Source organism: Meles meles, chromosome 17 (assembly GCF_922984935.1).
Source record: "Meles meles chromosome 17, mMelMel3.1 paternal haplotype, whole genome shotgun sequence".
NCBI classification, from domain to species: Eukaryota; Metazoa; Chordata; class Mammalia; order Carnivora; family Mustelidae; genus Meles; species Meles meles.
In genome coordinates, this window is record NC_060082.1 from 24,825,023 (window position 1) to 24,851,687 (window position 26,665).

General features: G+C 57.3%; 1 protein-coding gene across 5 annotated transcripts; it reads right to left on the reverse strand.

Annotated features, from left to right (window-relative positions):
* Positions 1-9: 9 nt before the first annotated feature.
* On the reverse strand, positions 10-26,665 carry IKBKE (inhibitor of nuclear factor kappa B kinase subunit epsilon). Of its 5 annotated transcripts, none has more exons than XM_045982703.1 (22): positions 26,311-26,658; positions 25,654-25,743; positions 23,777-23,886; positions 22,957-23,097; positions 22,428-22,557; positions 20,630-20,811; positions 19,946-20,106; positions 19,022-19,132; positions 18,546-18,725; positions 17,774-17,970; positions 17,005-17,069; positions 16,835-16,920; positions 16,595-16,681; positions 12,846-12,921; positions 12,605-12,717; positions 10,439-10,515; positions 7,967-8,006; positions 7,131-7,232; positions 5,779-5,875; positions 4,960-5,072; positions 4,692-4,763; positions 10-3,069 (listed from the first exon to the last, which is right to left on the reverse strand). In XM_045982703.1, the coding sequence occupies exons 3-22, from the start codon at positions 23,861-23,863 to the stop codon at positions 3,036-3,038; spliced, it is 2,151 nt and encodes a 716-aa protein (XP_045838659.1). In that variant the 5' UTR covers positions 23,864-23,886; positions 25,654-25,743; positions 26,311-26,658; the 3' UTR covers positions 10-3,035. The 5 variants fall into 5 exon arrangements, with proteins under 5 accessions (XP_045838659.1, XP_045838660.1, XP_045838658.1 ...); XM_045982704.1 differs by having other exon boundaries at positions 12,846-12,912; positions 16,829-16,920; XM_045982702.1 differs by having other exon boundaries at positions 12,846-12,915; positions 16,829-16,920; positions 26,311-26,657.

The following is a 26,665-nucleotide window of genomic DNA, read 5'->3' on the forward strand; positions in this document are numbered from 1 at the left end:
AGCAGGCTCCCTGCGGAGCAGAGAGCCCCATGCGGGGCTCGATCCCAGGACTCTGGGATCATGACCTGAGCTGAAGGCAGAGGCTCTAACCCCCTGAGCCACCCAGGCGCCCTAAGAGAATCTGTTTCTTGACCTTCCCCTGCTCAGGGGCCTCACAGCCAAGTGAGGTCAGGGCAGGCAGGGTGTGCAGACAACTCACATGGTGTTTCAGGCCCCGTGTGGAAATACCTGACCTATTCCCACAGGTCCCTTGGACAGCCATCACCGCCATTTCACAGACCAGGAGACCGACACGCAGTGTTTCAACACACCCTCCACGTAGGCACTGAAGAGTCCTGTCTTTAAAATCCCAGTTGGACTTGACATCAACCTGCACCTGTGGTTCCCTGAGACAAAGCTCGAGTTCTTTATCCTGGCCCACAAGGACCTTTTGGGTCTGCTTCTCACTTTCCTCAAACCGACTTCCCACTGAGCTTCCTCTCAGGGACACACATACCTACAGTTCCTTCCACACCACGGCCTGTGCAGTTCCCACTGCCAGGGATGCCTGCCATGCCTTCTTTGCTAGGTAATTCTGCTCACCTGCGGAGGCCGCACCCCAGAGCCCGCGGGTCCCCAAGTCCTTCCCTGATACCCTCCCAGGCTGACCTCAGCACAGCCCCGTGAGACAGTGAGGTCACGCTGCCGTTGAGCCGTGCGTCACTGGCCCGGCCCTCTCCTCATGACACTGAACTGTCCCCCCCCCGCCCCCTCCCAGTGAGCTCCTCGGGGGCAGGCAAGCCATGGCGGTCACCTGTGTGGTTCAGCCACCAGTAACGGCGCCTGGCACCCTGCGGTTGCTCAGGTCAAGTCTGAGGAGCCGAGTGCACTCTTCGTTTTAAGTGTTAAGTTAGGAATCACAACAGAGACCAGAAAGGGAATTTTAAGAGGTCTTCAGACACCAGAGGATCTTCTTCTGGATGGGCCTTGGTCCACTTCCTCGCTCCCTACTGACGGAGAATCAGAGCCTCTGCGGAAGTTGAAATGGGGGTAGGCATCCACTACAGGGCCTCTGCCCCGCACAGGAACACACTGAAGCCTTCGAGTTTATCTCTGCCGGGCTTTCCTCGTGAGCACACAGAGTCTGGATCCTGTCATTCCCCAAAAAATCTGTGCTTGGCTTTCAGGGATCCCAGGCTCTTTTGCTGAGCCCCACCAAGCATGTGGGAGCCAGAGGCAGCCACGGCTGCCAGGGAAAATCCATCCCGGGATGTCCCTGTGGGGACTCTGATGAGCTAGAAGGGTCCGCCCCAGCTTCATGCAGGCAGAGAAGGCCCGAGGTGGCCCAGGGCCCAGGGGCACAAGGTAGAAGCTGGCTCCAGGGGCCCCAGAATTGGAACACACTGGGCTTAAATGACCCCATGGACACACACATGCACACACACACACGCCAAATGGCATACATGAAGCCGCTTAGGTTCAGTGCTAGCAACCCCTACCCCAGCAACCCTCTCCTGGGTCCTTAGAGGCTGCTGGTCTTTTCCATAGAGAAGCAGCAGGGAGGGCATCAGAGTCGAGGACCTGGGCTTCCTCACTGCTGGGTCATGAGGCACTGCAGCCTCTGAGGACATGGAGGCTGCAGGAAGATGGGCAGGAAAGGTTTCTAGGGTTATCTAGAGTCAAGCATAATGTTGTTTTCATGCTTCGGTGCACAAATGGGGCTTCCCAGCTCCCTCCCTCCCCTAAGAGGGCTACTTCACTGCATTCTCCAGGCTGGGTGGGGAGCGCAGTTAAGGGGGAGGCTGGATGGAGTGCAGGGGAAAGACAAGTCTGTCCGAATCTGAATGTCCAGGCACCATTCTAGCTTCTAGGCAAAATGAGGGGACACTCAAAATGACCCATAGTAGTGCTCGAGCTCAGTGTTTAGGACGTGGCCTAGGTTTTGAAGAGTGGTGGGGGAGGTAAGGGGAGGGAGGGAGAGCGGGGGAGGGCCGGCTGGGGGAAAGGAGTAGGCACTTCGATGGTGGATTTAAGGGGGGAGAAAAGAGAGATCTCCTTTCTCCCCCCGTCCCAGGCCCCCTAGACAGCTCCCCCAAATGGCTGGGGGCAGGAGAAGGAATGGGAAGACAAGCCCTCCCAGCAGGATCTTCCCTGAAATTAGGGCCCATTTAGGGGAAAGGCAGGGATCAGGAAGTGACCGGTCCCTCCTGCATTTCCCAATCCTGTCCTCACAGATCCCCACCCAGTGCTTGCTGGGAGGCCAAGCGCACTCTGCCAAGAGCCCTCCCCTGCCTCACAGACCAGGCCAGTGAGAGCCACTCAGAAGTAGAAAAGAAGGCCACATTTATTCCCCTTCTCAAAGGTGCAGGCTTCTTATCTGGACCTGCAGGCCTGTGCTCACGGCTGACTGTGGCTGTGTCTCCCAGGCCAGGCCAGGCCTCAGGGAAAGAGGAAGGTGAGGGTGCCCGAGGCCCTAGCACCTGGCCTGGACCCCCCATTCTCTCCTCCCAGGCTCTACCAGACCCAGAGTAGAGGGAGAGTCAGGCTCTGTCCTGCCTGAGGCGGAGAGCGGGAACCCTCAGAAGTCACAGGAGAGGGCAGAGCTGTATGTTCAACATAAAACCCCTTAAGATGAGGGAAGACTGAAATGAGGCCTTTTGACCCAGCATCCTAGGGAAACCTCCAGAGGCCTCCCCTTTCTGTTCCCTGAGAAGCGAAGCCCTATAGCCCAGAGGAGATGGGCGGGCAGGCCAATGGGAGCCTCTTTTCACTGCGGCCTGCCAGAGGTGACCTGAGCCTGCACAAGGCGCCAAGGTCAGTGCAGGCAGGGGTCCTGACAGAGAGCGCCCGCCGCCCCAAGTCCTGCCATGCTGCTTTGGGCAGAGAGGCAGTGGAAGGTAATGCTGGTGATGTCTCCCAGCTGTCGGCCAGGAGGGAGGTAGGCTGATGAGAGGGGACGGGACGTGATCCCCTGGGAGGCCCCACACTGCAGGCAGGAGAGCAGTGTTCAGATGATTCTAATGCTTCAGGATGGCGGGCGCCCCAGGGCTCAGAGATCAGGAGTCAGGAGCCGACGGGGGCCGACTTAACCTGTAAGGAAAGGTGCAGATTAGCTTCTCCCACGCAGGGGAGAAGCCCGAGGGCCGTGCCAGGACCCAGCACACTCAGCTATGGGGAGCACCGAGACATTCAAGTCTTTGGCTATCCCCTCATGGCGTCTTTGACCCCCGACTGCCCATTAGAATCTGTTGGGGGGGGGTATAAAATCCCCCACCCCATCAGCACCCGCAATCTCTGGAGGCAAAGTCTGGAGCTGCACTCTTAAAAGTTCCCCTGGTGAATCCGGGACAGCCAAAAGGTCAAAAGGGGGGAACAGGAATTCAGAATGGGTTCTGCAGGCTCTTTGGCTACTGCTCTGAATAAGGAAGTAAAAATTCACTATAATAAAGTTTTGAGCTATCTGTAAATAGACTCCATATCACAGCAAGAAACATTTATGGCACTAAAATTAGAACTTCCTGCCCCTGAGGGCTGTTTTGGAAAGAATCTCCTCCTTGAGGGTATTTAAGAAGCTGGGACCTGGAGGGGATGCCCCCTCAGCCCAGGGACACTCCCCGACTCTGGGGACAACCACAGGCTCTGCTCCCAGCACCCCAGCTCATAATCCTAATTCCAGGTTCCAGACTGGCCTGGCCTCCAAGGAACACTTAGCATTTAGGGAGCCCTTCCCTCTGTGCCTCCTCCCCTCCCCAGCACGTGGCCTATCTCATCTGAGTTCACCCTTAGCTCCCACCAGGAGCTTAGGATCATCATCCCATATCCTTTTCACAGGGGAGGAAACTGAGGCCCAGAGCCGAGCGAAACCTCCCAGGGTCATGCAGTCAGGAGTCAGACCCTACGGGAGTCTGCAGATTCCTTTCACTGTGCCACTGGTCCTCCTGTGGGAGGTGACAGACACAGGGCGGTGGGGAAGCTGTGGGGGGGATATGGGCACACGCACCCCAAGTGTGTATGTGTGGAAACAGGCCACGGAGCTTCAGGGCGAGGACCATCCCTGCCGCTGAGATCATGTCCTTCCTTCTCTTTGGGGTTAGAAAACGTGCTTTGTAAAGCACGACTACTAGATGGAAGGATTTTCCCTTTCAAATCTGCTTCCTTATATGAGACATCGGTCCCTCTGTTATTCCCCAGCTTGCTTTTGTGAATTTTACTGGAGCAAACAAATCCCAAAGTCTCAGTGCGGAGGCACGCTCCCTGCGCCCTCTCTAGGACCCCTCGTTCCCCCGAGGAGGGGAGTCTAACGGGGGTGTGTTGCAGAGTCGGGGAGGCTGGGCCTGCAGCCGGGCCTCCTGGGAGCTTGGGCATGAGGCCGGGGCCCAGCAAGGCCAGAGAAACCCAGGCCTCGGGCAGTCAGGCCAAGCTCGGTGCTGTCGTTTCCCGGCGCGTCACACAGAGATGAAGAGCAGCAGCCCGAGCACGGCAGCCAAGGGGGCAGGAGTGGGTCTGGGGGAGGTGTGGGGCAGAGTCCGCATTCACGGGGAGCGGGACGCGGCCATAGTTCCACGTGCCCCCAAGCCCCCTTCTCGGACTGCACTGAGACTCACATCCTCGCAAGGATGGCGACTAGCCTGCGGACAAGGCCAGAGCTCTGAAAGGACTGGAAAAGGGACGCCTGTCATCCACCTGCCCCGCACGCAGTGGGAGCTCCTCACCCTTCAATGACGCGATTGTTGTCCTGAAGGTCAAAGGCCAGCAGCTTCATCTCCTCACAGAGCTCCTGCATCCTGTGCAGGGCAGAGGCAAGAGAGGCTCCTGTGGCTGAGGCCCAAGTTGTCCCGCCAGCCCCTTTCCCCGAGAAGCCCGCCACCCCAACTCTTTATTCCGGGGCCTGAGGCAGAGCCCCTCGGGCTCTAACATCTGCACCCTACACCTCCCTCTCCTACCACCCCCCCCCGCCCCGCCCCTCTCTCCAGCACTTACTGGAGAACCAGGCCCGTCAGTGCAGGGCTGGGATAGGGGGCTGTCAAGGGTGGGGAGACCTGAGCCTCCTTTGTTCTGTCCTGAAGGAGCTGGTGAGACATCCAGTCAAGGATCTGAAGGGAAGCCACACTTTAGTCAGGCGGGATGGGCCACAGATGTGTTTTTTTGTGTTTTTTGCAAGAGAGATATGAGTAAGGATAACAAAAACATAACAAAATGGCGCCCAGCCTGCCTCCCTGGAGAACCCAGAATGCCGGAGCCTTTCCCGCAGGCCCTTCCTTCCCACGCGAGCGCAGCTGACACAGCCACCCTCACTTGTCTGTGCTTGGATTTAATGGTCCAGACAGCCACGTTCTCCTCTGGATCTAACCTGCACCTTGATGGCCCTGCACGAGCCAGGAGCTAGGGGAAGGGGCAGGGCAGCCAGCCAGCCTCTTGAGGAATGGGGCTGCTGCGGGGGCTGCAGGCCAAGGACCTGAGCAGCCTTCTCAGAGCTCCGCGTGTTGGCCTCTTCCCAGAGACCAGACCAGAAGACAGAGGGTTCACACTGCCTCTCTCAGGAGTAGCCTGGAACCTCCCTGGCTACACGAGGCATGAGGATAATGTCCCAGCATTCTGGAAGCTCTGTCCTTGCAGTGATCCGCAGTCTGAGGTCATCAGGAAGTGCACATTTGCTTGTCAGAGACCTCCTTAGCCACCGTGTGCTTGGACTTGGCCAAGGGCAGGCCTGCCCAGAGGCAGGAAACAGCCCCATGTCCCCAGGGTACCAGACCAACCTGGCTCCTCTCAGCGGCACCCATGCCCCTGACCATCGCGCACCTTGCTGAGGCTCTCCTGGGCTCCCTGGGCTTCCGTGTTATAGGCAGCCACGGAACAGCCGACCATGCGCAGATGGTTCCTGGTCTCATGCACCTCCCTGGAGAGAGCAGATAGAAAGTCCGAGCTGGGTTTGCTGGCTCTTCCCGTGGTCCCTCCAGCTGTCAAGGTCACCACACAGACATGGGGGAGAGCAGGAGCTGAGGGGTTCTGGCCATGTGCTTCCCTCACAGTCTCTGCTCCCCCAGGTATGCCCTCAGCCCTCCCCTGTCCCACTGGAGGAAGACCGAGGACACTTCTGACCGAGGCTGCCGATGGTCCCATCAGAACGACAGGGAGCAAAACCACACATGGCCGGGCCCAGCACATGCGCCGCTGAGGGGGAGCTCAGGGCCAGGCTCAGCTCCTGAGAGGCAGAGGAGAGCCCAGCCAGCACTTGCTCTGGGAACTGCCCCATTGCCAGAGCACAGCAAGGTCAGGACTCTTCTAGGAATTCTCTTTTTCTCTGAGTGGAGGGAGGGGGCAGGAACATTGTCCCCACTGCACAACGAGGGAACCAATCCGAGCACAGACAAGCGGGTGGTCGATTCTCATCCCAACCTGCATAGCAGAATGACCTGGGGGTGCTTTTAAAATGTTGATATGCAAGCCTGACTTCAGACCAATTAAATCAGAATTCGGGGTGGGCTAGGGGTGGAGAAACCGTATTCTAATGTGAGGGTGGGTGAGTGCCTGGGTCGCAGCCCCATAATGAGCCCACGGATTGTACAGGCCTGAGAACCTGCCTTCTTTTCTTGGGAGGGGACGATGTTCCCACAGACAGAGGAAGCCGGGAGGGGCTCAGGTGAGAAGGAAAAACCCAAATCTCCTCCAGGGGACAGCGTGAGTGGGTTCTACTTAATCCTGCATTCCCGACCATCGGAAGTCTGAAAGCCTGCCTGGCCTCATTCCAGAGGGATCCTGTGTTCTCCCCTGAGAAGGGGTTTCCCAGCACACCAACCTGGGAACACGGAAAGAACTCAGATTTTAGAGACAGAACCAGTACTAGTTGTGGGTCTGCTACTTACTAGCTATGTAGTGCTGAGAATGAGACCCATGCTCTGAGCCTCAGTTTCCTCATCCGTGATGTGGGCTGATAGTGTCTACTGCGTGGGGTCCACGTCGTGGGGTTAAAGAAGCTAATGCACAGAAATCACCCCCGTGCACAAAACCACCTTTTTTTTTTCCTTTGTTCCTTTATGACCACCTGCCCTCGATCAGGGCTCTGCAAACCCCAAGGTTCTCTGAAGCCTGAAGGGCCAGGCCAGGAAGGGCCCCCGGGTCCATGACCCCAGGAGGGAGGGCCTGACTGTTACCTCATCCACCTGCCGTGCGTGACCAGGGATGTCTGATACTTCTGCACACACTTCTCCTGGAACAGCTGTAGGAGCCTTTTGGCTAAATGACTAAAATTCACCCTGAAAAGACAGGGACACTGAGGTACACAGAGAAGCAGCTGGACTCGCCCACACCCATGCGTAGTGTCCCTGTGTCTCCAGCAAGGAGACCTCCTCCAAGGGCTGGCATCCCCAGCAGGGATGTGTCTCCACACAAGGAGGGACTGAGGCTCACACACGTGAACTGGGGAGGTCGGTGCACTGGGACACAGAACCCAGGGACAGAGAGGTGTGGAAGGGCCAGGGGATCTCAAGGAACAGACACACTCAAGCCCAGTCCTCACACAGAAGGCGAGATGGTTTCAGAGACTGAAGTGGGAGAGAGAGTGCGTAAGGGTCAGGGGTGGGCGTGGAACTGGGGGAGTGAGTCTCCAAATAACCATTTAAATCAGGGAGGGCCTCCGGGAAGATGAGTGACTTGGGAACAGAGGGGCAGAGAGGAGCACAGGGAGGGTCAGCAGCAGGAAGCAGGAAGCAGTAAATCAGGGAGGACAGTTAGGAAAAGAAATCCTACACACGATCGTGCTCATGCTGGAAATAAATCCAGGGACATCAAGCCTGCTTAGCAGAAAGCTCTGTCTGAGCCAGCTACCCAGTCTCCCTCCCCTGGCCCCAGATAACCTGCCCCAGACACAGTGACCCGCTTTGCTTCTGCCCAGCTACGGCCTGGGAGCAGGACCCTTTGTCAAGCAGAGGCTGGCTCGGCCCCAGGAACCCCCATGCTACCGCTCACCCACCTGCCACGGGCTACTCACTTATCCAGCTTGTGAATCTGTTCCTCGTTGTAGCCAAGCCCTGGAGGAAACAGGGAGAAATGATGTCACCTGTCCAATCAGTCAACAAAACAGAATGCCACAAGGCTTGGGGACGACTGCAAGGATGCAGAGAGCTCAGCCTGGCCCTGGGGAGCTCACAGCCCCGTGGAGCGAGGCAGGTGGAGAGATAAGTACTTGGGGAACATTTCAGGTGGAAAGTGGTGGATGAGGGGGCCCAGAAGGATATGTGGTCAGCCCCAGCCACTCATCCAACACCCCTCCCAGAGGTGGTTGCCTGCAGCCTGCAGGTCCCATTACGGACCATTCAAGCTGCAGGCAAAGCCAGCTGGGGACTCTGGAGCCAGGAGCTGGATAAGCCAGGCCATCACCCTCCACCTCTCCTTCACCCTCCACCTCGCTTTCACGGACCAGCCACTTGTGCCTGATGCCCTGGTTCGGTCCCTTGGCCATGGCCGGAGGATGCTCACCCGCTAGGACATGCTGCCCCCTGCTGGGCTTGCAGGGAATGGCCTCCCAGCTAGAGGTTTCCCAGTTCCCTAACAGCGGAACCCCCTCGCTGGGCATTTCACCTGGGGTCCTGCTCTCAGCCAGCTGAGCACTGAGCTGAGTCCCCGCTGCAGGTCCCAGACCGGCCTCCGAGTGGCAGGAAGCTGCAGACTCGGGATTTTGCCGCACAGAGTCGGCTTCCTCAGCCATCCCATGGGACACCCAGGGCAGCCGCAAGGGAAGAGAGAAAACCAGGAAGCATTTTACAGAGTGGCGTTTTTCAGGAGTCCAGGGGTTAGCTGTCAAGGGTTAGCTGTTTAATCTTCATGAAGGATTCTTGCAACCAATAGGAACATAACTGTGAGGCATAAGGGGTTAAACGACCCCAGACCAGGACAGCTTGGGCTACTACATGTCCCTGGGGTTGGTTTCCTTATCTATAAACAGCAGAAGGGGAGCGCGCCCAGAGTTTCTACAGGCATGAAATAAATGAGGATCCCAAACAGCCCAGGGGATGGTATCAGATGCATGGGAGGGTCCCAGAAGTGGGGGAGGCTCAGAGGGCAAAGTCCCAGGAAGGGAAGCAGAAAAGCCCCTGAAGTTCTCCCAAAATCACAGCCAAACAGGCCAGTGGCACATCAGGAATGGGAGAGTATCAGTTGTGTGTCCCACTCCTGGGCTGCTCTCCCCTCTCCCTCCCCAGCCAGACCGCTGAGGCAGGACTGAGACTCCCACACACAGACATCATCTAGAGAGATCTGTATGTCCAAGTCAGTGGCCACCACACGCACGTGGCTACTGAGCACCCGGTCCATGGCTAGTGTGCCTGAGGAAAATAATTTTTATCTTAATTTCATTAATTCAATTAACTAAAACTTTAAAGCTGGAGCAGTGGAAAATATTATTTTCCCAACAAACGCAACTTTACTGCTTTGGTAAGAACGACTGTTACGTCTGCTAAAAAATTAGCTTCCGGAGAAAGATGTGCTGTGAGTGTGAAATACACACGGGATTGGGAGGACTTAGCACACTCACAAAAAAGAAAAGAATGTAAACGATCTCTTTAATAGAATTTTTAAAAATTGATTATATGTGGAAATGACAATTTGGATATATTGGGTTAAGTAAAACGTCTTTCGAAAATTAATTTCGCCCGTTGGTTTCTACTTTTTAAATTTTCGCTACTGGAGAACTCAAAATTTGGTACATTGCGGGCATCCAGTTTCTAGGGGACAGTGCTCTTAGATAATCCTAGAGCTGGAGGAGAACTTGGCACTCGAGGCCAAGGCCTGCGTCCCCATGTCAGGAGAAGCTGGGGGGCATGGCCTGGGAAGAAGAGGGTCGGGTCCTCGTCTGTGAGCTCCTCAACCCCAAGAGTCAACTGGGGTCTCCCAGGACCAACCTCCTACCCCAGCCGCCCCTGAATTGCAGCCTACCATGCCCTATGATGGCGGTCACCGTGGGCAAGCAGCCGCCAGTTCCTAAGCCTGGAAATGAGCTGCCTGTGCCCCCGGAGGTCCCCTGTGAGGACAAGCAGAGAGTGCCGGCGAAGGAGCGGGTGGGTGCCGGCAGGATATGTCTTCAGACCCTCCCTCATTTGGAAATCCTGGCTATTCCGATGAGCCAAAGACACGATGGCTCGGGAAACGTTCCTCAAACTGTAAAGTGCTCTGCAGAGGTGAGGGATCTCTTCCAAGGACCACCTCTCCTAGAACAGCCATCCTCGGCCATCTGAGCCCCCCACGCATGCTGTCCACGCCTCTCACAGGGCAATAGTCACAGGCCTTCTGTCCCTCTCTGTCCACAGGCAACTTAGAGGTGGGGACCCTGCCCTAGGCCAGCAGCACCCCAGCAGCCGCACGGTGGGCCCCCGGCAGCCACAGGGATGGCATGGAACAGCCGGATAAGCAGGCAGGAAGGAGGAAGGGAGGGAAGCAGGGGTAGTTTGCTCTCCCCACGGCTCACCTGGCCTCATTCTGGATTTCTTGAACTGTTTGTAGATGAGGTTCATCTTCTCCAAACAACACTGCATCTGCTGGATGCTGTGGGCAGGAGATGGGGACCAGCCAGGGGAGAATCAAACAGAACAGAGTAAAAGGGAAGGGAGGGGATGACGTGGCTGGGCGGGGAGGGGGCCGGGGGGGGGGGGCGGAAGGAGCAGAGGAACCGTCCGCCTGCAGAAGGAGCCTCATCGCCACAGTCTGGGGGGCCAGTCTGGGAGTGGGGGTGACTCTCCTGTCCTTAAGCTTGTTTGAGGTGCCGTGGGGCCAGCCAGCCACCTCTGAGTCACACATTGATTCTTTCTCTCTGTCTCTGTCCCTCTCTGTCTCTCTCTCTCTCACACACACACACTCGAGGTGTTTCATCAGAGACGAGACAGACAGAAAGCCAAGCAGGAGAGGCCACAGGAGGCTGGCCTTTGCTACACTGGAAGGCTTGAGAACAGAATCCAGGCAGGAGTCTGGACCCTGCGAGTCCGGCAGGGCCCGCTGAGGACCGCAGTGGAGCAGAAGCCTTTCTCCTGGTGGCCCGGGGAGAGCAGAAGTCGGGGCCTCATGGTCTATCCCACACCTGGCACATGGAAGGTGCTTAAACCATGAACCAACAACCCCTGTTTAAAACACAGGTGAGGGGCGCCTGGGGGGCTCAGTTGGTTCAGCCTCTGCCTTTGACTCAGGTCCTGATCCCAGGGTGCTGGGACCGAGCCGTGAGTCGGGCTCCCTGCTCAGTGCAGAGCCTGCTTCTCCCTCTGCTGCTCCCCCTGCTTGTGCTCACTCTCTCTCTCTCTCTGTCAAATAAATACATAAAATCTTTAAAAAAATAAAATAAAATGAAATAAAACACAGATGAGTCCACAGTCCTCAGTCCTGCCTGGAGGCAGACGGATGTGCAAGATGACCTCTCAAGGACCTTCACCTCCTGGGGTTTAAGGTCAGCAGTGTTTCTTCCTTTCCCTTTTTGGGCTGGATACAGACAGTTGAGATGTTGAATGTGTGTGTCTCTGGGGGGTTGTGTTCTTCCCCACCCGTGGGCCTGTTTAGCTCCACCTCCCTCCTGAAGCTCTTCCCAGTGACCCCATCTCAGCTACTTCTGGAGCTGGACTCTGGGCTGGGCCCAAGCTGGGTCCCAGGCACCCGTCCTTTGGACAACTTGGGGTGGATGAGACCTCAAATCCAGTCTTTATCCAAAAGACTCAGGCCAGATACATCCCAAATTCAGAATTGTCTTCTGATTCTAGAAAGGCAATCCAGCAGACATAGGTTATGTTGTAGGACAGCCTGAGTGGGGTCTGGGGCCTGGGGTCTGGGGTCCATCCAATACCTTCAGCCTTTAAGGAACAGTAAGAGTATCCACTCTAAGAGGGAAACAGAGACTAAAAGAAGGATCACGGCAGAAGACTGAGGTCAGGGTTTGCAGCCAAAACGAACAAAACCCCACAGTTTTCAGAGCTCTTTGATGTCGGAACTGGGGGCCGGGTTAGGGATCCCCGTCAGCACTGAGCGGAGTGGGTACCGAGAAGAACGGGCTGCGTGGTCAGGGCAGGGCCGCACACCAGGCCGTGAGGGGGCAGGTAGGCATTCTTATATTTGTTGAATGAGGTTCTCGAAGCTGTAAATCCCTGGTGTAGGCCAAGAACATAGGCCTTGGAGATGGGCACACGTGACGTCAAGTCCCACCACTGTCATTTGTCATGGACCGTCTGTGTCCCAGGGCACATTAAACTCCCAGAGTGCGCTTCCCCATCCACAACAGGGGCATCCTAGCAGCAGAGGCATTCTGGGGATTCAATAAGACGACAGAAGTAGGAGAGCCAATCCAGGGAATGAGCAGAGCAAGGGTTCAGAAGAGGAAGGGAACAAAGTTATTCTTTTGTTTAGAACTATTCCACCTGCTGGAATTTCTAATTCTCTCCCTAAACGCCCAGAAGGGGGCAGGACCCCAGATGCTTTTCTCCATCTGGCTAGTCTCGGGGGAGGGTCCTACTCATTCTTGGATGCCACACCACTACCCCATACCCCAGCACCCTGGCCCAGATAAGGGAGAAAGCAGACTGATGCCTAAAACGGCTACCGGACCTTCCGAGCTGTGCGTCCCTGTGCCCACCCCACCAAGAAGGAAAATCCCACAGACCTTCTGTCCGCATGTACCTGATCCCGGTTCTTCACCAGCTCAGACCTTAGGTTGCTCAGGCTTGTCTGGGACTCTGTGATACTGTGCGAACATCTGGAGAGGGCCTCTGCCAACTGGAAGACAGAAAAAAAAAAAAAGGCAGACCCCCAGGGGGTCCTCAGCTCAGTGTTCTGACAGCAGCCCCGCTGGACCACGGCCCCCCAGCTCTGCTCTTACAGCCCCCCATGCCCGCCTCACTCACAGCCCGCAGCCTGGACCTCAGCTCCGTGACCTTCTTCAGCTCTGGCATCTCAAGCATCCCAGCCACACTGCTGAACCTCAGGGAAGGACACAGAAAGGACACGGCTGGGGGGTTGGGAGGCAGAACCCCGTGACCACAGGAGGGGTATGACATCTTTGGGACAGCCTTGCTGCCTTCGGGGGTATCTGGGGAGTATTGCGGTTGGATCAGAGGAACCAACCTCAAGGGGCCCCGACTCACCAAAGTTATACCTTTGTTGAGCACTGCAGAGACTAAAGATGGGGGTTGATGGACACAACATGAAGCTATGAACATCCATGAGTCCGTACAGCGAGGCGACCGTTATGGACTCCTTATTAGGAATATTTATAACTAAAGGAAAAGACCCAAGTTCCTTCCCAGTAGAAACTATACGTCAGGATAAGCAATGAGGGAAAAGCTGTATTTCCTAGAATATTACCAATAATGCTCTGGGACTCAGACTATGAGCAACCCATTGCCCCAGCAAAGTTAAGTTACTCGCTTGGGCATGGTGCCAAATCCCTGGTGACTAATGCCGGCCTGGACAGGGAAAATGTGACCACACGATCAAGGAATCAGCTGTCCCCACCCAGTGGCGGGAGGAAATTAAGTGTACTTGGTGTCATCTGCGATGTATTTAGCCAAAAAACATTCCAGTTGAATCCGTCTAGCCTTCAGAACTCTCAGTTTATAAGAAATGCTGGGAAGGAAGAAAAAAAAAAAAAACCCCAGAGGGTGTAGAGGAATCCCTAGAGTCCAGAAAGCGGGACAATGGGCATTGTCCCCCCAAATCGCCAGGATCAGAAGGGGGGCTGGGGAGAGGCAGTCTGTCAAGATTAAAATAGACTTAAGGAACAAAACAACTAGATGCAAAGTGTCGTCTTGCATCGGAGCCTGGTTTGGATAAAACCAGTGAGAAAAGGAAAGGAGGGGGCTAGTTAGAGAACTTTGCGTATGGCTGATTTTAGAGGAGATGACAAGGTATGGACATGGGGCTGGAGGGCTCATGTGCTGAGAACGGCAGGTTAGAAGAGGGCAAGTACCATCAGATCTCATGTCTGTCAATATATATGCTTAAATACACATAGCCGAAAATACCTAGAAGAACATCTATTACTACCTAGCTCTGGGTGGCAGGGACATGGTATTTTTATTTCGTTTTTGCCTATCTATATTTTCCAGCTTTCTACAATTGGCATATACTATTTCTATCAAAACCATGATTGGGGAAAGAATCCTCTGTGCTTGGGCTTGGGAGTCGTGTTGGCGCAGGGGGAGGTGAAGGCGAGAGGAGGGGGGAGAATCAGGACTGCAGGGGAAGCTCCATGAAGGCAGGAGTTCACCATTATATCCTCAGTAGCTCGCAAAGAGTTCAGCACATGGTACTTCCTCCATACATGGTTGTTGAATGAATTCGTGAATGTACAAATGGATTTTAGCGCATGCGATGCTTGGCTGGCAGAAGCGGCTGCAGCTGGCTAGTCCAGCCGGGCAGGGAGGCTGGGGACATGGGTCTGAATGCCAGTCCTAGCTGTCCCCTCACCCGTCTTGTGGGATCTGGGGTCAGTCACTTCAGCTCTGCCAGACTCAGACCTTCGTGTACATAACAGAGACGAATCTCCATATTTGTGGGCAGCAAAGAGGACCTCAGGGCTAAGGCGCTTGGCTAGAGAGTATGGACACACACTTGGTGGCGGTTGGGGAAGCATGGGCATTCCAGAGCCAGTCCCAGCTGCCTGCACACTGCCACCACATGCTGCAAGGACCAGGGAGCTTCAGAGCAGAGGCAAAGACACTCTGCCAAGGGAGCCTGGCGCAGGAGGAGGGTGCTATGGGAGAGGTGAGTCACCTGGCTGGGCAATGGCAGCCACTTTATGCCTAGTGTTCATTAAATTATCTCAGATTCCAGAATCGATGTGTCAGGATGTTCAAAAAAGGAAGGAATTGCAAAGTGTCAGAGGCAGGAAGCCTCAGAGATCATCCAGTTCTCTCATTTTGAAAACGAGGAAATAGTGGCTCAGGTTGGGAGAGAGAACAGTGGCCCGAGGTCCCAAGTGAAGAGCTTGGACTGAGCCTCTGAGTCTCGGCTCTGTGCTCCTCCTTGGCAGGAGGGAGGCTGAACTATGCTTTGAAGCAGGCAATCCTCTGAGCCCAAGCTCTCTAGATATACTATCCGTCCAGAGGGGCCTGGGATCCAGGAAGGGAAAAACAGTGGCCAGCAGACCGAGGACTCCAGTCCCAAGGCTGGCCTGTCCCTTCTCCACTGTCCTCAGTCCAAGGCAAATGGGCAGACAAATATCCCAAATGCTTTCTCGACACACGTCTTTCCTGTTCAAGAAGATACAGTAGAACTTAGAACTCTGCGGGTCCTCTTATTGGGTTCAATCTACCAACTACACTGGCCAGGACCTCCATGCGTTCTCTCCTCCCCTTTCCATCCCTCTGTCCCACTCCACCTTCACTCTGGGATATTTTCCATTTTAACTGTGGCTTCAACAGACCTCACCAGAACCCCTCCCACAATCTCCCCAGTCATGGCCTCCTTTTCTGTCTCTGCACAGGACCTCCCAACTCGAGGTCTTCTCTTTCACTGTGGCCTTAGAAGCCTCACCTCTTCCAGGAAGACCTCCAGGATTGCCTCTTCTTATCTCTAATCTTCCCTATCATCTTTCGTGCCTAGAAGGGCTTCCTCCTCCAGGGGAATGTGGATGTTCTGCCACATCTATCCCTGGACCCCCTTTCCATGCCCTGGACAGAGCTCCTCGCGAGGAGCCATGCTCGGCCCCTGCAGCCCTTCATCTCTGTCACCATTTGAAGGGGGCTCAGCCAGGCCAGGGACTCTGTCCCTGTCATCTGGAGACTCTCCTCTGTCTCTTCCCACATCTCTGTCACCCCATCTGTCCTTTCCTCCTAGTGGCCGCTGCACTGCTGGGAAACTCCCAGGACCTTCCTAGAGAGCAGGTCAGGTGACATGAAGGGGAGGGACATCAAACGCGTTCAGCACAGTCTCTGCTCCTCTGCCCCCCCCCTCATCTCCTCCCAGCGGGGAAGGTTCCAGCCACCATCAGCTTCCCTGAGCTGCAGAGCTCCCCCTCTCCACTGTACCATGGCCCCTGCCTTCCAAGATTTGGGGTGTGGGGGGCTGTGCTCACGGCTTGGAAGTGCTATGGCCAACTGAGTCTTCCTGCTTCTCATCTCCAGACCCTCCGGCTTGGTTCCCTTCTCCCCAGTCTTTCCCTCTGTCTGGCCTGTCACACCTAATCAGTTTAAGTGAGAGGAGAGGCCGGCTTGGAGCCCCGAGGCAGGGCCGGGAAAGGTGAGGAAGGTGAGGACAGCGTAAGATACAGAAGGAAGAGCGTGGAGGATGGGGCAGAATGGATCCCCATCCCGTCAGGTCCGGGGGGCTGGGTGAGGCGATGGGGGCTTTCCCTAGAGCGCTGCTCTGGGCCTTCCTACCTGCTGAGAGAGTGTCCCTGTAGCCCCATTCCCCCTGCGGTGACTGGGTGGTGGGAGGAGGTACAGTCACCAGGCGAGGGGCAGGGATGAGGGACAGGTAGGGCTGCCCTCTGTATTCTTGAATGGCAGGGCAGGTGGGAGCTCTGGGTAGGGGGAGGCGAGGGCCATTGTTGGAAATATTGCGGGTGAGGAACAGGCAGATGGAGAAGGGCTGAGGGTCTGAGCCAGCCTCACACTGGCCGCAGCCCCCCTGTCCCAGGCAAGACACCCACCTCTCAGTGCCCAGGCTGCTGCTGAGGAAGAGGAGAGCCATCCGCGTGACCTCCAGCGTCCGCCTGCACGTAGCCTGCAGTGTCTCCCTGCAAAGGGGGGACTGAGTCGGAGTTCCCTCCTGCCAGGGGGCCCAGGACACCGAGCCGGAGAGAACAGCCGCGAGGCTGCGTGGGAAAGGTCCACCCCGCCCGCCCTGCCCCGGTCCAGCCCATCTAGCCCTCGGGGGTACTCACACACACCAGTGCAGCCCCCGAAGCATGAGCTCCTGCCCGGCCAGCAGGGTCCGCGCCAGCCACAGGGCCTGGTAGCCAGCGCCCAGGACGCTCTGTGATACACAGGGGGCGGGGTTAGGAGTCCCGCTCCCCGCCTTGTGCGACCCCTCCCTGCACCCCCTCAGGCCCCCTCTCACCTTGGCGGTGGTGTAATCTGCCTGCAGGTCCACTTTGGGGAAGAACTTGGGGATGTCCTGAGCAGCTGCAGACGAAGACCCTGTCTGAGAGGGCTGCCTGTGTGACCTGGACGAACCCTAAGTTCACCTTTCCTTATTCCTCATTCACACCCCTCTCTCCCCCCAGCTTCCTACCTTGCGCAGAGCGGCCCCCCAAGCCTACATAAATGCACACTCTGTGCTTCACAACTGCGGTTCCTCACTGCCCCCTTGTGTCCTCTTTGGAGAACTACATACAGCCTCAGGCCCAAAGTCCCAGAAACGGCCAGAAAACGGGCTAAAACCACCCTCATACCCAGGAGTTTCAAGGTTAATCCCCCTTCCCAGCATTGGAGACCCTGAGAAGGAGGGAGAAAGGATGATACTTTTTCTAGAACTTGGAAGATAAAACTCTGGACCCCTGGCAACTTTCCCTTCTCTCTGGGATCCTGTGTCCTCCAACCCAAACTATCCGAGGCTTTCCCACCCATCACAGAGATCGTGGAAATCCTCTTAAATCCAGATCTCCCAGTTTCAGTTGGAGTTTCTTTCCCAGCTCTGCGGACACTGCGAAGCCTGAGTCACGTGGCATTTCAGAGGTGTGGGAGGATCAGAGGCCAAGTCTACTTCTGCGCCCCGTGAGCCCCAAGAAACACCCACAAAAGATACTAATCAATATCCTGGATCATAAGCCCCTGCCCCTTAGAGAATGTGAGAAGGAGAAAAGGTCCAGCCTGTGGGCCCCACTCACGGTCCTTGAAGGCCAGCCCCTTGGGGGTCTCGCTGGCTGTGCTGAACAGGGTCAGGGGGCTGTTTGCGGTCGTGTGGGCGATGTGTTGTGCTGACAAGTTGGGCTCAAGGACCCAGAAGTGACCCTCAAAGAGGAACTTCTGGTGTTGGGGGGCCACCCTGGTCTGCTCATACACGGCCTCCAGAAAGATGGCTATCCTAGACACACAAGGGGTTCCGGGGGTGGGGGAGAAAGAGAGAGGACGGGAAGTGTCAACAAGATATGGGGTCCAGGTGACCCAAACCCCATCTCAGTCTTCACCCACGGAGAGGGCTCAGCTTCGCCAAGGGAGGGACTGGGTTTTGCCTGTCTTGTCAAGGGTGGAGAGACAAAGGTTGGAGCTCGTGCCTTATTGGAATGGATGAGGACAGAGTAGGAACCGAATGCAGGAGCCCCAGTACCCAGTCTCTGCCTTCACAGCCCTTCTGGCAATTCTCCCACTAAAATCACCTAGAATTTTAGAGAAAAAGGGTCCTCTGAGCGATATATTTGGGAACACGTCACCAACACACAGACGCACACACGCACCCCTCAGAATCCTAATGCGTGTTGCATGGGGAGGCTTCTTCCTGCCGGAGTCCAGCAGCAGGAAGAATGGTTTAACTTCAAATTTGTGCAACTAGTATTTTCCAAACTAAGGTCAGACCCGGATGCTCTTCTCTCTAAAGAGCCCACAGAGCACTGCCTAGGTCGCACCCTTCTGCCTGGGTAGGGAAGGCTCCCGCGCACTCACGTGTTGTGGGCGTGGATGTAGACGTGGTGCAGGACCGCCTGGGACAGGGAGAACACGTGCACGACGACTCGCTGCAGGATGTCGCTGGTCTCCGCAAAGAACTGGTCGAAGCCCCAGCACTTGGCCTGTTCCACCTCCAAGATGTTGGCCAGGATGGGCACCAGCTGGCTCTGCAGCCCCCTGGACCCCAGGACACAGAGCTGGTCAGGCACCAGGGCCCAGACTCATCCTCTCTGAGTGGGTCAGGGGCGTCACATGACAATGTCTAGAAGAGCTTGGACCCAGGCGGTGGGTCAGGGCAGGATGCGGAGGGAGAGCTGGATGAATTCGTTCCAGCATCCGGATGGGAAGACTGAGGCCTGACTGGGAACGTGGTCTACCCGAGCCGACCAGGCACAAGGGGCCCTCTGAGGTAGGGCCCGACTCTGGGTGGGGGACAAGGAAGCCAGCCCAGACTCGGGTCTGTGTCTACTCACAAGGACAGTCGGCAGGTGACAGGGAGGGTGTAGCTCCACTCCAGGGGCCCATTCTCCCGCTTCTGAGTGCCTGCAATGGCCCCGGCCGGCTTCTCCGTGGTAATCCTGTACCTGGGCCGAGGTGGGACCTGGTCAGCGGGACCCCTGGCCTATCACATCTCAAGGGATGGCAAACTCAGCCAGAGGGCTCTCAGAGCACTGGTTCACACCAGCCAGCCCCTCCCCATTAGCCTGGAAATGTCAAGCTTTCTGCTCCTTTCCACGGCCCACTTCCTCTGCCCCTGCCCGCACCTCCCCCAGTCTGGCCTGCCCCTGCACCTCTGCCCTCACTGTGCCCCACTCCACTAACCCACTCCTCCCTGCAAAGTCCAGTCTTCCCTGCCAGCCTCTGCCTTGTCTGTCTCATTCCCCTTCCCCTAACCTCATCCAGGTTCCACATAGCCAGACCCCTGAGCTGAGGGTGAGGGTTTCGACCATCCCACAATCCACCTTACACCCTCCCTGCTCTGAGCTGTGCCCTTGGTGGCAGCAGCCACCGTCCCCAACTACCGCTGGACCAGACCGCAGGAAACCTGGGAAGGCTTCGCACCTGGGATCAGGAGGCTGGGTCCTCGTCCCATTCCCCACCCCTGTCCCTGGCAGGCTCTGCCATCTTGGGCAGGTCTCTTTTGGAGCCTCAACCAACTTGGGTGGGCCACACGCGCATGAAGGGAGCGCTAACAGGGCGCCCTGAGCGAAGATAAAGGACTGATCTCCCGTCAGTCAGGGCAGGTCTCAGCTTCTCATGTGACTGGCTGATGATGGAGATGGCCCCGAGGAGGACCACAGAGGGAGCGGAGGAAGCAGCCATAGAGCAGGGACCTGTGGGGAAGGCCCAGGGTCTGACCCATCTCCCGCCTTGCCCGGGGCCCACTGTATGCATACATCATCTCCTTGTTGCGCCGTGGCCCCCCGAAGGGGACAAAGGGCAGGCTGCCCGTGGCCGCATGGTACAGGGTGACCCCAATGCTCCAGAGATCCACAGTCACCCCAAATGTCTTCTGCTGGGGCTTGCGAAGCACGGCCCGCTCATACATGTCGGGGTGCTGCGGGAAAGAGAACCAGTGAGCAGCCACGGAGGGGGCCGGTAGGCACGGGCCCAAGCCCCACCCAGCAGACCTCCTTCGGCCCCTTCCGGGGAAAACAGAACGATCAGAACCAGCTCCTTCGTCACCTTAAAAACTGGTGAGGATTTAGCCCACCGAGCGCACGTCTATCTGGCCAGTCTCTGCCCTGGGGAAAGTAGTGACCAGCGGTGCTCCCTGCCTGGTGGGGATCCTAGCAAGGAATGAACTGCACAAGGGAGGCCCAGGCAGGGGGCCAGGCAGGGACACTGCAGCGGGGAGGCCCAGGCAGGCTGTAGCGTCACCTTTCCATCTTGGAGAACAGACTACAATCTTCTGGTTGGGGGGCAGAGGGGACGTATACCCTGCCACATGCAGGGGGATTGAACAGAGTCCTTTGGCCAGGGTCGGGGGATGGCGCTCCGGGAGAGTCATAAGTGGAGGGGCAACTAGCTGTCAGGGCGGGCCCCCAGCTTGGGCAGTGGGTCCCCAACCTCCCGCTCACCAGGTATTCCTCAGTGCCATAGACAGAGACGAACTTCTCATCGTCATCCAGCTCCCGGGCGGCCCCAAAGTCCGTCAGCTTGTAGATGCTCTGCCCCTCCTCCCCCAGGAGGCGCAGGATGTTTCCAGGCTTGATGTCTCGGTGGACGATGCCATTCTCCCGCAGATGGTTCATGCCGGCCACTGCGGAGAGCGGGGCTGCTAGCTCTGGCCAGGGACAGCTTCGTTCCTGGGGCTTACTTTGGGCAGAAGGCTGTCCTTGGGTCCAGAGAGACCGTTCACATGGGCTGACAGGTCACAGGACATGCAGGAGAAGAGAGGTGGGCACAGGACAAAGGAGGGGGTTCCCAAAGACATGGTGTGGAGGTTCCACCGGGATTCTCTAAGACATCAAGAGGGTCCCTGCCTCTGCCTCCCCAAGGATGGCACCCCCCTTCCTGTCTGATTTATTTTTACAAAGTATAATAAAATATGGAGCGCCTGGGTGACTCAGTCAGTTAAGCATCCGCCTTTGGCACAGATCATGATCCCAGGGTCCTAGAATCGAGTCCCGCATCAGGCTCCTTGCTCAGAGGGGAGCCTGCTTCTCCCTCTGCCTGCTGCTCCCCCTGCTTGTGCTATCTCTCCCTCAAATAAACAAAATCTAAAATTTTTAAATTTTAAAAAGTTGTAATAGAATAGACCTGACACAAAATCTGCTATCTTAAGTGTGCCATTCAGTGGCTTGTGCGCGGTCCCAGTGTGGTGTGACGGTCACCGCCGTCCACCTCCAGAGCTCTGTCGATACCCACAGAGGATCTCTACCTAGTAAGCAGTCACGCTCATGCCTCCGTCCCCCCAGCCCCCGGCGCGCACTCCTCTTCTTCCTGGCTCTGTGGATGTGACTGGGCGAGGCCCCACATCTGCGCGGAATCAGAGAGAACCTGTGACTTCACTGGGTGCAGAGCCTTCCTGGTTCACCCGCATGTAGCCTGGGTCAGAACTTCGTTCCTTTTGAAGGATGAAGAGTATTGCATTCTACATATATATTCTATTTGTTCCCTCCGTCTGCCCCTGACATTGGGTTATTTTCATCTCAGGGTTATTGTGAATAACACTGCCCCGAACCTGGTGTATGACCTGCTTTAAAAAAAACTTTCTTGGGGCACCTGGGTGGCTCAGTGGGTTAAAGCCTCTGCCTTCGGCTCAGGTCATGATCCCAGGGTCCAGGGATTGAGCCCCACATCGGGCTTCCTGCTCAGTGGGGAGCCTGCTTCCTCCTCTCTCTCTGCCTACCTCTCTGACTACTTGTGCTCTCTATCAAATAAATAAATAAATAATCTTTAAAAAAAAATAAAAATAACTCTCTTTAAGCTGGGGTTTTAAATAGCTGATTAGCAGGAATCAGACGCTTGGATTCCGTCCGTTCTCTCGTGTCTGTCCTATGTCCGTGAATGCAGAGCCTCTGAGGGACAGTGTTGGGGTGATTGTTTTTTGTTTTTTTTTTTTAAAGATTTTATTTATTTATTTGACAGACAGAGATTTCAAGTAGGCAGAGAGGCAGGCAGAGAGAGAGAGAGAGGAGGAAGCAGGCTCCCTGCTGAGCAGAGAACCCGATGCGGGGCTCGATCCCAGGACCCTGGGATCATGACCTGAGCCGAAGGCAGAGGCTTTAACCCACTGAGCCACCCAGGCGAGTGTTGGGGTGATTGTTTCAGAAATGTCGGCCCCTCCGGGACTCGGCCTCCCACTGAGGGCAGGGTGTGTGGTGGGTCCGCCGGGGAAGAGGGCGTCCTGGTGGGGGCCAGGGAGGGGCTCACCCACACAGCGCAGCACCACCAGAAACTCCTCCTCGGGCAGCCCGAAGGCGTTCTCGGGGCTCTCGAGCACGCTGAGCAGGCTCCCGCTAGAGCAGTACTCCATCACCAGCACCTTCTGCCGGCTGCCCCCCTGCGCGTGGGACAGAGAGAGGGAGGCTGGACTGGAAGGCACATCTCCTGCTCTTCATCACGATGGCAGGCACCGGCTTTCTCCAGAGGGGGTGACTCGGCCTAGAGCCAGCAGCCCCATTCTCGAGGTCCCAGCTTCTGGCCTGGCCTTCCCTCCTTACGGTGACCCCACACACCTGAGCCCAAGGTCACCTTCTCCAGGCAGCCCTCTTCGATCAGGCCCTCCTTCCCATCTTTACTTCCCCAGGTACTACCCCCCGCCCCCTGGCATTCTGTCCTGCACATTCCGGGTTGCTGCTCTGGCTGACCAGCTGACCACCATCATTACGTGACCCGCCTCTTCCCAGCCTGTGAGGGTCAAGGACAAAACCACCTCCCTCCGACCAAGCACTGGACCCACCGTCTCCTCCACCGCAAAGAGCTTGACGATGTTCTGGTGGTTCAGCTTCCGCAGGACCTCAAACTCCCTCACCTGCACCTCGCGGGGTCGCAGGTAGCTGGCCGTATTGAAGACCTTCACGGCAACCAGCTCCCCAGATTTCTGCCATGGGGGAGAACGTCAGTCCCCCTCCTGCCCCAGGGAGCACACCTCCTCCCCCAGGCCTCCGTGGAACATCTCCCACCTGCCCAACACCAGACGTGAGCAAAGACAGCCTGGTTGGGCCTGGGGGCTCCCCCCCTCAGCTCCTTCCTGCACTCAGAGGGAACAGGGGCCGGTCCAGCCCTGGGAGGGGCCGAGGGCACTGGGCACCAGATGGTGCAGGTGCAGGGATGGCTTGGTGTTCCTGTTACCCTTCTACTGGCAGCAACCACGTAGGCGTCTACGGTGCTGCAGCGAAGCCGGGACGGGAACCTGGTCTGGCCCCGGCTCTGGAGACAAGACTGTGCACCAGGTCTCACAGGACAGAGCTACGACAAAGGCTGGGAAAACCCAAACGAGTCCCACTTCCCAGCTTTGCTATTCCTAGCTTTGCTGCCCTTATCCCAGGTTGACTCCTTTGTGTCTTCCTCTCTCTCTCTCCAGTCCCAAACTGTCCCTGACAGACGCAGCATCCCAAGGAGCCCTTCACAGCTCCCCACACCTCTTCCCAAAGCCATAGCATCTCCCTCACTCCAGAGTGAGCCTCTGCCTCGCCACACACCACCCCTGCTGCCCACCAGGGGCTGAGAGGGCCAAGAACTTTCCGGGCCTGAGGGGCCTGGGCAGGGCTGTGTCCTACCTTGTTTCGGGCCTTGTACACGCTGGCAGTGGCCCCCTGCCCCAACAGGTCGTCTGTGTGCCAGAGGTAATTGACGGTGCTCTGCATCTGGCTGGCTGGCCGCCCTTGGCCTAGAAAAACAACACACTGGGGTCTAGGATTCCATTCCTGACCTGAGGTGGACACAGGTGGCCGACAGGGAGCTCTGCCCAAGACCATCCCACAAACGCTTCCAGTGTGGCCATTCCCAAGGTGAGGGGATGGAGGAAGTATGAAGTGCAGAAGGGTTAAGAAACTTCTCCAACAAGAAGTGCGGCCACAGGGGCCCTCAGCCCACAGCCCGTACCTATCCCGCCACAGGGCCCTCTACCTGTCCTCACTCCCAGTCTTCTCCAATCCCTTCCCCAGAGGCCACTCTGCCAAGACAGACCTTTTTCTCTGTTACCTCTCCCAAGCACAGAGAATTCTGGGTTTTTGGCATCCAGGCCTGGGATTGTCCCAGGAAGCAGAAATAGCACTTGAAGGAAGGGCCCCAGGTCAGGCAGCGTCAACCACACCACCACAAATCTCCAGGATTGCAACACGAGCCTGGAGCCCTTCCCCACCCACTCGCCTGGGCCCACCACTTCCTGTTGCTGTGAGCGAACAGCTGCACGGGTGGCCAGTGTGGCCAGGTCAGCGCTGCTCTGGAAAGGAACGCACACAGTGTCGCAGGGAGTGTGTGTATGTACGTGCGTGTGAGAGAGTGTGCGTGTGAGTGTGTGCGTGTGAGTGTGTGCGAGATAGTGTACCTGTGTCTGAATGTGTGTGCAAGAGTGTATGTGTGAGTATGCGAGAGAGTGTGAACACGTGCGTGTGCCCGCGAGTGCCTGTGGAGGGCGTGGGGGGGGGCAGGACACCATCAAATCCAAGGGCCCAGGAGCCCTGGGGAGAGTCTGAAACCTCTACAACTCCATTCTCCATCTCTGCCCCCATCCTCTTCTCCCCAAAGGCCAGTTCCGCTAAAGCAACTAGCTCCGGAGAGTGTAGCCCGGGAAAGTAAACTCAAATCCTCTGAAAAATAGGGTCAGGGCTGGTCTTAATGGGATGACTGGAAGAAGGGGCTTGAGAAGGGCGGCCGCCTGTCAAATACGCTCCAGTAAGGTTAGACTAGGCTCTAACATCTGTCTGCTGGGTTCTCAACGCAGGGTCACCATGCCTGGAACCCTACAGTTCCCTAGCTTTCTTTGAGCCTTCTTTCCGTAATCGTTTTAAAAATATAGATCTTGAGAATGTCAATTCCTTGAGCCAGCAGCCACTTGAAGAGACTCGGAGGCTAAGTCCTAGTTTCAGAAAATGTATTCGTGTTTACACTCTCCAGAAGCAGATGAGATACAGAGAGACTCCCTGAAGATAATATAACAACTCGGTTTGAATGAGTTGATCAGATAAGTCCCCCATCCCAGAGGCTGAGGAAGAATCAAGATGCCAGCAGGCCTGGGGATGTGAAGCCTGGCAGGGAGACCTGAAATCAAGGCCAGGGAAGAGGTCCAGTCTGGGGAGTCCGTGGACAGCAGATTCCACCCCCTTCATAATCCTTCCCAGGACTGGTCCTCCCCACCGGCCTGGTGCTGGGGGCAGGGCGCAGTGGCAGAGCTGGGAATGCACAGAGTTGTGCAAAAGGCCCAGCCCTGGAAGGACCACAGGTCCTGGGTGCTGCTCCTGGTCCCGCCAGGGCCGCGCCTAGGAGCTGGAGGGGGGCACGTTAGGTGGGTGTCTTGTGCAGGGAAGGCTGCTCTCCTTGGGGGGCGGCTGGCTGAAGAAGGGTGGGCATCGGGACCAGGGCACCCGCGGCCCCACCCACCGCCGCCACTCCTCCTCCCCCTCCCGGGGACTCTCCCTTGGCCAAACGCACTTACCCGGCGCTCGGAGCAGCCGTGGATCAGGCAGAGACTCTCCCGGGCGAGTGTCTGTTATGCTTTCTGTCTGTGGCAAGTCCAGGAGCTGAGCTGCACCGGAAAGAGGAGGGCGGAGAGGCACCCCTCGGTGCTGTTTGATGGTGCTGTGTGCTTCTCAGGCTCCGTCGGAGGCCACCGGCCCCAGCCCTTTAACCCTTTCCTGTCTGTCACCCTCCCCCAGCGCGGGGGGTTTCCATCTCCCCAGCGGCTCCGGGAGACTTTCCTCCCCACTCCCCGGGCCTGGCGCCGGGGACAAAGACCCCAGGTGGGGTGAGGGCAGTCCTCCCGCCCCCGGAGCCAGCCGGGCAGGAGGAAAGGACGGAGGCAGAAGCTGGACGTGACGCCGAGGGCAGAAAGGGAGAGTGGTGGGCGGGTGGCCGCTCTCCTCCCTGCCACAGCCCTCCCCGCCTCTCTCTGTCGCAGCCCTCTGCAGGGGTGACGACCGCAGGCGACGCGCGGGGCACTGCCGGGGCCCCCAGAAGCGGCAGGGGGAGGCGCCGCGGGGCCGGGAGAGCTCCGGCTCGGCGCCCGCAGCCCGGCACTCGGCGGAGAGCGGCCCCGCCGCCGCCCCACGCGGCCGCCCCGATCCAGCCCCCGCTGCCCGCGGGGCACACTCACCCCATCTCCGCTGGGGGACTGGCAGGCTGGCGGGAGCGCGTGGCACCCGCCGAGCTTTCAGGGCTCACAGTCATCCACGGGCCAGGCGCACAGCATCCTGGAGGCCACGGCCCCAGGGACCCCGAGGCTGGGCCTGCCGGAGAGGCCCGCACCGCTGGAGCTGGGGGCGGGGGGCTGCCGCAGAGGGTTTCCTCCCCGGCTCCCCGCGGGCAGGCACTGCTGGGCTCGCAGCCGGCTCCGCGCTCACACACTTCCTGATTGTTTTCCTTCTCTCTCTTAAAGGGACAGAGGCCTCCGGGCGGCAGCCGCCACCCGACAGGAAGGCGAAAGGATGCTCTGAGTTCCCAAGTGGAGG